Here is an 11818-nt window from a genome sequence, read left to right as displayed (position 1 = left end):
TTTATTTGTAAAAAACCCCCTACCGTTAGTTAAAATTTTCATTGACTAACTGTTGACTTTGAAAAGACAATATTACCCCCAATATTTACAATTTTAAATATTTATAATTTCATAAGTAATTAAAACAATTATTTTCACCATGATCAAGTTATTGATATTTCCTTAAAATCTTAAAAAAATAAAATTACAAATCTTAAAATAATTTTTTTAAGTTTGTAATAAAATTACAAATCTTAATTATTTGATATAAAAATATAATTTTTTAAAGTTTGTAATAAAATTATAAATCTTAATTATTTGATATAAAAATATAATTTTTTTTAAGTTTGTAATTTTAATTTTTTTAAGATTTAAAAAAAATTTTAACTGACGTAAACTTTTTTTTTAAGTTTATAATAAAATTACAAATCTTAATTATTTGATATAAAAATGTAATTTTTTAAAGTTTGTAATAAAATTACAAATCTTAATTATTTGATATAAAATATAATTTTTTTTAAGTTTGTAATTTTTTTTTTTTTTAAGATTTTAAAGAAATTTTAACTGACGTAAACTATTATTGGAGGTAATATTATCTTTTTAAAGTCAACAGTTAGTCAATGAAAATTTTAACTAACGGTAGAGGATCTTTTACAAATAAAATAATTTTCACTATCTACTTACAACAGCCTCAAACTTCAGGGGAGGTTTTTAAAAATTACCCCTTCTAGTTATTAATAAATTGAATCTCCCACGACTTTCAACTATCTGTACTTTTTCACATTTCATCTGGCACCAATTCATGAGCTTTTTAGCTTGGAGCAATGCAAGCCAAACACCAAATAATCGAAAGCAACGAAAGGACGAATCCACATATGAGTTTAAGCTACAGAATTAACTTGGTTTTTATTGCTTGTCTATGAAAGAAACACTTCCTCAAAGCCTCTTCCGGCATTTTATCTTTTTAGCTGGAAGAGGGTTCAACGAAGCAAACAAATTAACATCTTTACAAAGATGGGGTGGGGGGCACTTACATTTGATAATTAGCATGAACAATGAAACACAGCAGCTCCAAAACACTTTGCTTTGTTTGCTATCTTTCTAACTCCAAATTCGTGCGATATTGCTGCAGCAGAAGGGGATATGCTTATTCTATCCATTATATTGATCTCAGGAGCCTGGAGAACTGTTTTAGGCATAGATAGCGCCCACTGCATGCCCCAAATTGAGAGAGGCCTCATATATATAAGGGACCGGAAGTGGCCGTCCATTGTCCATGCCTCAGGGGTCTGAAACCAGTATCTGCATATAATGTAAAATACAAGAATAAATATAGAGTAATGCAGTGTTAACCTCCATCAAATGTATACCATAAGTTTTTAACATGTGTTACAAGGAACTTACCCATAGCCCTCTTCTGACCAGCCTGCAGTGAAGATGCCTTCGGCAGTAGTGAATGCCTCTTTCTCCATTCCAGCAAGGATCATGGTAGCTGCCACACCATACGTTACACCTGTCCATATTTCACGTGACTGCATGCAAGTCTCATCCACTTTCCCATTTGGATGCATTCCATTTACAGCACCCATCCTACCACCTTTAACTTTCATTACATTGAAATCAAAAATTTTCTGGAGGGTACTTTTGATTTGAGCCTCATCAAAAAGCGAGGGTAGGCCCGAAGATGCTGTATACCATTGTCCTGCTAGCTGATCAGTTTGTATAGATTTACTATTACTGCTTGAACCACTATCATAATTAAAATAGGAACCATTCCATAGTTTTTCTTCAAACACTGATTTTGCCTTCAAAAATTTGCCTTTGCAGTATTCAGCAAAAGGCTTGTCACCAAGTTGAAGGGCCATTGCTGCAGCAGCTTGTAGTGCAGCAAGCCATAAGCAGCCACAATATGCACTTACGCCATGCACTGTCCAAGTATCATATGTTTGGTCAGGGAACCCATCGTTTTCAATTAGGCAATCACCATCTCTATCAAACTGCTCCATATACTCCATTGCAGCACGGACAGCAGGCCACACATCAACTCCAAATGACATATCACCAGTTGCAGCAAAATCTCTATAAACCTGAAGCACAAACTTTGGATTGAGATCCTTCCATTGGCTTGTGTCGTGTATATTATATGCATTCATTTCATTCCATGGGTCATGTGTTCCCAAATCATGAGGAACTGCTCCTCTAAGCTTACGAATTCCTGTGTTACCCTCTGCCAAGAACTTTACTTTTCTTCCATCCTCAGACAACACAGCTTTTGCAAAGTCCCGCTGAATATTGAGTTCAATCTTTGGAAACAACTCAAGAAGAGCAAAAGATGCATAGAAGTGCACATCGTATGTACACCACATGACATACTCTACTCCTTCCAAGTACAGAAACCGACCACCATCATCACTGTCATTTTCTTCATTAAGCAATGTGATAGGATGATGTTGGGAGTAAATGTTGCTTCCCTCATGATTAACTACTGATTCATCTTCGCTGTAATAGTCACTAGTTGTAGTATACTTAACAAGAGCACCATCACTTAAGTTAACTTCAGCTTCAGTTCCTTTAACATCTGTCTTTTCTCCATTTCTATGGTTTCTCTTGTCTGGAGCTGGCAAACGAGAATCTGTAAAAACTCAATGCAGTCATAATGCTATCATTATGGCCAAAATCCAAATTAAACATATGAAAAATGCAGTTAGTACAAATGATTACCAATCCAAACTGTTCCACCAGCCACCAAGAAGTAGAGCTCGTTAAATAATGTGAACTTATACCTGCACACCAAAAGATCAGGCATGATTCATCACTATCATGAGTTAAGTAACAGTGTGACCCAAAAACTTAATCGTCATAAGGTTAAGGGCCCCCAAAAAAAAAATTCACTTTCAAGGCTTGTGGATGATACACTACAGCTACATAACATAAACAAAAATTACAAGAATTTAATGAATACACTGGGCAAGTAAAGAAAAACTACTTGGCTAAACTGGTTCCAATACCACGTCAAGTAATCACTCCATGCATAAGCTTAAAGTAATAGATGACTCAACTATTGCATTTAAACTCTAAGATTAAAAAAGGAAGCTTAAACTTCAAACAATAACAGTGTAGCCGAAACAGCCAAAGCCATTGTAGAAAATCAACTACATACAAGGGTCCAAAATGCAACTTTTGTAAAGAGGATATTGACATGCATTAATGCCAACAAAACCAAAATGTTAAGACATTCCAACCTCCTGTTCTTGGAGATGTATATGAAACATACATGTGCACACCCACAGACCTATTCAAGCTTCGAATGATGTACATCAATGCGTGTATTACAGGCATCATGTACATACATTTTCAGGCTTAAGATAGGATGAGGTAGTGTTTTCGAAAATTGATTTAAAAGAGTAAAATTTCAGGCATTTAAGTATGAAGGACTTCATTAGCTTTGCACTGAGAGGACCCTTGATACAAAAGCATTTTCCCAAACCAAACAAAATGGTTGTAATTACAAGATTATTATAGTTGTATGTAGATTTACCATTCTGGAAGCCTATCATCCCTGAGGATTGGATTCTGCCATTTCTCAATATCTTCTTCCCAACGCTTATAATCTGCATCAAGATTTCGAAAAGCTATGTTAGGTTCCTGCATGAAATACAGTAATCCGCAAACACTTTCATCATCATCATCATCATCATCCAAGTACACTTAAGCAATTAACAAAGAGAATACATTTGAGTATAAAACACATCCAAACCAGAGGTACATACTCATCAAAGCATCATGCACCAAGTCCTGAGCTGCCCCTTCAGAAGTGCCATAGAACTTCGTGTATCTCCTGCCAGGATGAGGGAACAATAAAAAAACAAAAATCAACAGTAAAACACCAGAAAATATGGCAAGATACATTTTATATTATGATCAAATGTAACATTTTATGCACAGTTTATAAAACAGGGATTAACTGAATATTACCTGTGGTATGAGCTCCCCTTTAAAAATTTTACTTTTGGTGATGACCAAGCAAGAGCAAATGCAACGGTGCACTTTCCATGAGGTTCCACCCATGCAGAAGCTGAAACTGCAGCACAGAGTGCTTCTCCAGGTGATGATGGCATGCTTGGTCCAGATTTGAAATTCTCCCGATCAAATTGCCCATCCTTGAGATGCAAACATAAATGCGTTAACTAAAATTGTATGGTATGAGCAATGCCTAGTGAATTAATACCTGATAACCAACTTGTTAAGAAGACTACCACAGGGATGACCATAGTCAGTAAGGTGAATGTACACAGGTCCAAATGGACCATTGGTTAATTTAAGCAAAATGCTAACGCAAAACATGCCTTGTAGGATTTAGGAGTCTAAAAAATGCAAGAAATCTTTACCTGCACCATCGTACCCCACATACCCTTCGCCGTGACACAACTCCCTTCTGATAGCCCAAAACATGGCAGAACGGTGACATTTACATTTTGAGTTTCACATGCAGCTACAGCAAAAGTTACAGGAGGATTCCCCCTTGCAGTCCTGAAATATTATCAGAGTATGCAGTCAGTAAAGAAGTTTAAACAGCTTGATAAAATTTAACCAAGACAACAACTTAAAGTCGAGGAATTTGCTTGAGTAACTTTTATGAAAAATTCACAAAATTACAAGAAGTAAACAATAAATTCTAAGTGGTTAAATAAACATGAATTAGTTGTAGACTACGGGACTCGAAGGGGGGGGGGGGGGGGGGGTGAAGAGAAAGCCAAGAAGAAAGTTAAAACAAAAATTGCTTGGGTGGAACCGCTTGAGATATAACCATAAATAAAGCCTTCTAAAAGATAGGATTAATATTGAGAATGAAAAAATGAGCATGGGCAAAAACGACTAACAAAAAGGTCTAAACAAATATTTGAAGAAGGAAACTGCATTAGAAATGTAGTTCCTGTACTCCTTAAAAATTTCATATCCTACGGCTGCATACAATTTTTACACACCTCAGGTCATTTTCTAAACACTGCAACCACTGGAATTTCTCAGATAGTATCAAATTTCATGAGAATGGACTTGCCTGTCTAAACAGGTAGAAGGGACTAGGAACTGAAAAAGTTTTGAGGGAAGAAATTGATGTCAGACAAAGCAATGAATCTATATCATATATTATCTAAGAAACATGAATCAACATGAGAAAAGACATCCACAATGAGAACATACAACACAACCACAAGAAGCAGAGAAAAAAGTGGGGGGAGGGGGGGATCTCTCTCTTCCTCATCCTACAGGAATTTGGAGTATGAAAGCTTCTAACGATTACGCAGTCCTTATGGAAAACTTGTTGATTACCAACATTTTATAATCAAACCTTAAAACAAATAAACAGTGGAAAAAACCCTGTTTACCTGTTTGACACCACAGACCCAAAAATTCCTGGATCAAATTCTCTTATCTCAAAAGAAAAAATAAATTAAAGGGGTGAAGTGACCACTTATAAATACATCAAGCGATCAGATCTAGCAATATTGGGCATACTTCCCCCTGCTGCCTTTGCCACCACCTTGGTTAGGGCGGCGGAAAGCGAGGGATAGGCCTTAATTGATCTTACCTTGAATGTAACTACAAATTCTGCAGGTAAGAATATAAACTAAACAAACAGAACATTAGAGCATATTGCGATTTTCATACAATACACTTGCAAATTCCCATCTCATAAGAACCTCAAAAGATATTCTCTTTTATGCCCATTCTTTACTTTTTCTTGGATAAGATTTTTTTTTTTGAAATTTAAATAGTTATGCTTTTCTTGCCTAGATGTATGGGAGGAAGAGATCAGAGGATAATGATAGGCAGGATGTTAGTATGCTCGCCTTCACTTTCATGTCTTAAAACACTGAAATGACCAAGAGAAATATGCAAACCAACCGTCAAATATAGCTAATAAGGTTTGATGACTTGCTTGTGATGTAGAAGTACACCAGAGACTCCATCCTCGCCTCTACCAAAGAAAAGCGAGGAAAGTTAATACAAAATTCAAAACAGTTAACGAAATAAGCAGCCTTGCTATTCAATAGAAAAAGAGAGTGAGAACATAGGTAATATATTACTCACAAGAAGGGTTCATTGACATGATCTCCTGACAAATGTGAGATTCCTCCAATTGAATTCTGCGCATAACAAACAAAGAGGACTGAATATCCAGGAATTGACTACATATATATATATTTTCCAATTTTGTAACATGCAACAAATATGATATTAAGATAAAATCGTACCGCCCATGTAAAAAGAAGGCTGACTTTTGCCCTATCCTTCCCGGTGTTCACCAACTATATCCCCAACAAGAAATAATGATCAGATATTAAACTAATCAAAGAAGTAGCAACAAATGAAAATATAAGTAAAAATAGAAAAAGCAAATGAATCAACTACATCAGCAGACACCGAACTAGTGTAAGTAGCAATGCCAAAAACTGGACAGATATATGATAAACTGACACCCTGTAACCAACCTCTCAATTTCAAATTCTGACACAAAAACATAGAACTACTACATGTCAGCAAGCACCACATGGCGCAGATGAAGACATTTTAGATCTGGGGAAGAGATTGACAATTATGGTCAACTAACAGATTTGTCTTTATTTCTGTCAGAGCCAGAAAACAAAAAATCCACTTCCAATAGCTAAATGGTGCCAAATGCCACCATTGGTTACAAATTCTGGACACAATTTTCATTCCATGACTTCAGATGACAGAATTTCCTTGCTTCACCAAAGGAACTATTCAGGAATCTTCTGATTATATACAATTAGTTACACCCCACTAGCTTGGATCCATATATTTCTAAGAAAAGACTTGTGAAGATACCAAAAATTGCCATCATTTGACTATCTTATTTAAGAATTTGAATGAACATACCGTGTAGACAAAAACAGCAGTGGGAAGACTGCTATCTCTATAGTTATGAGGTATGAAAGGGGATATTTGTCGACAAGATATTTTCAATTCCGGGTCAGGTTCACCTACAATACAAAAAGTAGAATACATATAAATAAGAAGAGGACAAGAGGAATGCTCATTGAACAGAAAGTATGATAAGAAAATGATACCATCATATATTGTCCATGCCCTTGGGAATAACGCATGGTAGGTTGAATGCTGACCACTAAGATTCCAGCCCCAAGAATCAATACCCTGATCTCCAGCTTTTCTGATGGAGCATGTGTGAAATTAGTACAACAGACATCAATTTTTTCTAAGAAGCATAGATAAAAGGCTACATATAGATGCAACAATGTCATACAAAAATTCTGCCTCCACTTATTAATTTTGATTCAACTCACATGATGAAAGACTTTCGTCTTTTATTTTTCATGTTCATTGAAAGTAAGCTCAATGAACTAGATCTTTAATTTTTCATTAATATAGACCTTAGGCACAAGTTCAATCTAAATATAGACAAACCTCGTTTAAAAAGTAAATAAAAATAAAAATAAACGTGAACAACATTATTTGGCATGAATAGTTGATCCACTGAAGTACGCGCATAGCCACAAAAGAGAATTAACACTATTAGCTCAAGAAATGCTTGAAAAATAGCATGTGCAGAAGAACAAACTTACAAATGGAAACAAGAAGTCTATGAATTCCTCGGAGGAACAAGGAGCAAGGAGAGAAGAAATAACCCCTTAGGGATTGTCAAATGGTTACACTTCTGACAACCTCGAGGTGCCTCTCTCAGATGGGAGATCTAAGAATACATCCACTCACCACAAGCTGTACGGTTCCCTCACCACTAAGACATGACAAAAATGGGATGCTCTCAATCCCCTATGGGACATCTGCTGCAACTCTTTCAGCAAGACAATTCACTGTAATAACTCTGTTATCTCCCACCAGCACCCGAAGAAATTAAGGACCCCCATCCCCTTAAAGATCATCTAGAGTAGTATGAAAGCCATCTCCAAATTTGCCAAGGAAAACAAACCCCACTGAATCTCTCTTTCCCAGCAGAGAGTATAAAAACCAAGAAAACATATACAAAGCTAATTCGACGCAATATCCCACAAGCTTGATTGTGGCTTTCAGTTGTGGATGCTAAAATAATATTTTATTCTATTAATCTATCAACAGACTTCTAACTCAGAACATATGATTGCCAATACGTGTATTGTGTTTCAGAAAGAGAAAAACCAAACTCAATTAAATTTTTCCCCTTACCCTAAGCCTTCATGCTGGCCCGGTGCCAAAACAGATGCATAATGTTTATTTCCTCCATCTCGAGATATAAAAATCTGCAATTCCACAATAATATATATCATTGAAAGTACATTCATTGTTCAGAATCCACCTTCTTCAGCATCGTACCATTTTAACGGATACATACAACCATATAGAGCACAAGATATTTAACAGCCAATCTTTCCCATAGATGTCATGTTGCAACACATGAAAATGCATCTGAACAATATAACTCAAGCATAACAGGCAAATATATGATGGGCAATGAAGTTTAGATCACAAAAAAGTTACATGCAACCTAGAATCTTGAATTAAACAGCAACCAAAGAATCTCTAAAGAAATTATCAAGCATCCATCTATTATTTTCTTCTTTTTCAAAGTTGTTTCAATAAAACTAGTAGTTTGGAGAAGCTCAGTTTGATTTGTCAAGCATGCATTTGTCACCTTTTCCGAAATCCTACATTCTAGATGGAATTGAACACTATTCAAGCCCCAAACAAACAATCCTACCACGCCCGCAAGGCCACGCGCCCGCAAGCCCACGCGCCCACACGCACGCGCACACAAACCCCACGAGAGAAGGGACATCCATCAGAAAATATCACCACAAACAAGCATACATGTTTGATAAAATAGCTTATTTGTTTTAAAAAAAATAATAGAGCAGGCAGATAATAAGTGTAAGAGAAGATCTTTACAGAAAACTGATTGGCCATGACAGGTGAAGGTTCACATGTACCAGGAACAATCTGCCATTGCCTGAATTCGCCCCTGAAACCTCTCGATATGCTACCACTCCTGTGACACGAACAGAGGTTGATGAAATTCAGATATATAATAAGATTCGACAGTAGAAAAACTTAAACGATAGCAATGGTCAACTACGTACCCCATTCCTCCCAGAGGCACCCCCTGTGACGCCGATGGCTTACAGCTTATTCGGGTGAAAGGATCAATAGGTGCTTTCTACACAGAACAAGGAGTCATAGTTCAAATTAGCAATCAAGCTTCATTTGGATAATTCATTCACTTTTCGTATGTTATTAAGAGTAAAATACTCTAATTGCAACATCAAGGAAATTAAGAGCATTACCCTTCCATGTGATGCCTCTTCCCTGACATAGGACCATAGCCGTATACCAAGTCGAACCTACATGTATATTTACACACAAATCAGAATATGTAAATCAGGCAAGCGAACATATATCTTAAACAAAGAAAAGGACACAATAAAGAAAAATAGTGATAGATCTTGCAGAAGCGATATAACAGTAGAACTGCATGCCTCTTGAATCAATCAATAAGTATAACAACATAGCATTTACCATTTTAATTGCTTCCATAAAAGTAACACTAAATTCTTTGAGAATATTAGCATGGCTGTTCAATCTCCTTCTCCAAGCTTGCTCAGGTGGGGCAGCACTATCAAAATCAAGCTGCAGAAAAAGTGCAAGTCAAAACATTAGTTCAAACAAAACTGGAAACCAATACAAAGCTTGCAAGGAGGGAAGCAATGCGAAATGAAGGATAAGGGAAGAAGAGAAGAGACAAGGCCACATACTTCCTTCTATTAGTTCAATTGATAATAGCCAAAGAAGAAGCTTGCTACCTGATAGTATTTGGTGTCCCCTAAGGAGGTAATGAATAGAAACTAACTTAATTTAGTACCTTTAACCAGACTTATCTCTTGATCCCTAACACCCATTCATTTAATGACTGGGTTTTTTTTTTTTTTTTTTGGGAGGGAGGGGATTTACAAAATTACTTATCCTTCCCATTTCATTTCCTCTCATAATCTTAAAACCAATCAAGGAAAATGGTCCCCTCCCCCCTACATGCTTCTCTATCCAGCTTCACTTGCTTTTTTCAACAAGATCACTCCCTCTTCTCTTTTCCTACTAGCCCACAAGTAAATCTCCATGTCCGACTAAACGAAAACTTAATTACCTTGAATGATCACAAAACAAATATCACTTATAAACAAAACAGATGTCCCATCAACTACCAGTCATAATATTTTGTAACGAATTTTGGATTTGTATACCGGAAAAATTCATCATTCTGTCTCATCTAAAACATCATCACTATCCAGTTTAGCCACAAATTTCGTTCTAGCCTAAACCGGAAGGGAATCTGGAAAACAGACTTATTCATTTTATTCTAAGCTTTATACACAGAACAGGATCAAATATTCAAAAACTTTGAACCTCAAAAGTCAAAGTCTTAACACAAAACGAAATAATCGCAAGTGATTATGATAGAATCAGCAATTTCAAAATAGGAAAAAAACAAAAAAAAAAAGGTACCGGAAAATTCTAATAATAAAAAAAAAACAAAGTACAAAAACAAAAAAGAATTGCAAGTGAAAAGCTAGCAAGAACTTACCAGTTGCAAAGTGGCTCGGCCGACGTATTCTTCAGGAGGCCACGAATGCTTTCTACAGTGAAACAAATTTCCACTAACCATAATTGTTGTCGACAAATTTTACCAAAATATCCTCCTTTCTACACTCAAATTTAAAACACGTTCTTCCTTTAACTGTAAGCAAAATTTAAAATCAGAATCTAAGCCAAGCAAAAACCAGAACCAGCTTGTCTTCAAAGATAGCTTCGCTTCCCTTCGCCTTCGCTTAAGCTAAAAACAAAAGAAATATCGGTGTCGTCGACTCCACCGGATGAGGAGTCTAAAGAATAACAAATGTGAAAGTATCGGATCACAAATCTGGGGAATCGAATTTGTTAACAAATAAAATAAATTAATATAAGTCTTCTCGGGAGTTGATTTGATAAAAAAAGGGAGAAAAGTGATGGCGTGACGCGTGGACGGATCAGCCGCCTGTATGCGTAAACTGATGCAGTGACGGGTGACGGGGATCGCCAGGTGGAGTAGTTTGCAAAAGTCTGATAATTTCTATTTCTTTTTGTAAATTTCCTATAATTTGTATAATTTGAGTTTGTTGTCTCTGTGACTCTGTCCACGACTACGAGAGCTTTTAATTTTCTAGTCGGAGAAAGAAAGAGAGAAGAGAGAGAGCGCCATAAATTCAGAAAAGCTTGCGTAAGCAAGCAGCGTTGGCTTTCGCTTTTTGGTTATTTATTTATTTTTATTTTTTTTGTGTTTTCATTTTCTGAAATTATTGATGCGTGTGGTTTGTTGCTCTCAGCTCTATGTAGTGGGGCTTTTTTTTTTCTTTTTTTTCGCTTTTTTTTTTGTTTCTGACGTGTAAATATAAAATTTACTATTTATCCATATATACACATATATATATTGGGATCAGACTGCGGTGCAACTGTGATACCGTGCTACAGTTACATCCAATCGTTGGATGTACTTAGATTGGTGGAGTCTATTAACATCTAATGACTGGGTACAACTATAATACAGTACCATAATTACACCACAGATTTCTCCCATATATTGATATATATGTTCACAGACGAAAGAAATCTAAAAGACTTAATATATTTGCAAATATTGTAGCTGAAGATTTGCTTTAAAAAGAAATGAAATGATGTCAGGTTACAATTCCGCCGCGATTTTAATATAATTTATAAGGCGTTATAAAATTATTAATATGTATTTTTCTTACTTTTATAAAGCAAAGTCATTTTT

The 11818-nt window shown here is 35.8% G+C and overlaps 1 protein-coding gene across 1 annotated transcript; it reads right to left on the bottom strand.

Annotated features, from left to right (window-relative positions):
- Window positions 1-855: 855 nt before the first annotated feature.
- LOC18032910 (non-lysosomal glucosylceramidase) lies at window positions 856-11305 on the bottom strand. Its single transcript, XM_006420805.2, has 18 exons — window positions 10592-11305; window positions 9532-9642; window positions 9300-9356; window positions 9096-9172; window positions 8905-9004; window positions 8185-8258; window positions 7074-7174; window positions 6883-6986; window positions 6237-6290; window positions 6073-6128; window positions 5921-5959; window positions 4368-4509; window positions 3955-4139; window positions 3750-3817; window positions 3518-3590; window positions 2701-2762; window positions 1384-2611; window positions 856-1281 (listed from the first exon to the last, which is right to left on the bottom strand). Exons 1-18 carry the CDS (start codon window positions 10670-10672, stop codon window positions 1023-1025), a joined length of 2871 nt encoding a protein of 956 aa, XP_006420868.1. The 5' UTR covers window positions 10673-11305; the 3' UTR covers window positions 856-1022.
- Between the last annotated feature and the right edge of the window lie 513 nt (window positions 11306-11818).

Source organism: Citrus clementina, unplaced genomic scaffold (assembly GCF_000493195.1).
Source record: "Citrus clementina cultivar Clemenules unplaced genomic scaffold, Citrus_clementina_v1.0 scaffold_9, whole genome shotgun sequence".
Classification (NCBI taxonomy): Eukaryota; Viridiplantae; Streptophyta; class Magnoliopsida; order Sapindales; family Rutaceae; genus Citrus; species Citrus x clementina.
The sequence above is the reverse complement of the archived record's forward strand: the minus strand, read 5'-3'. Positions and strand labels throughout refer to the sequence as shown.

Bases quoted from the DNA above. Each gene is read 5' to 3' on its own strand.
- LOC18032910 (XM_006420805.2), bottom strand. From the start codon at position 10,672: ATGGTTAGTGGAAATTTGTTTCACTGTAGAAAGCATTCGTGGCCTCCT. The intron at 9,173-9,299 runs GTAATGCTCTTA...TGTTCTGTGTAG, and splicing joins AAGAGGCATCACATGGAAGG to AAAGCACCTATTGATCCTTT. The intron at 1,282-1,383 runs GTAAGTTCCTTG...CATTATATGCAG, and splicing joins TGGTCAGAAGAGGGCTATGG to ATACTGGTTTCAGACCCCTG.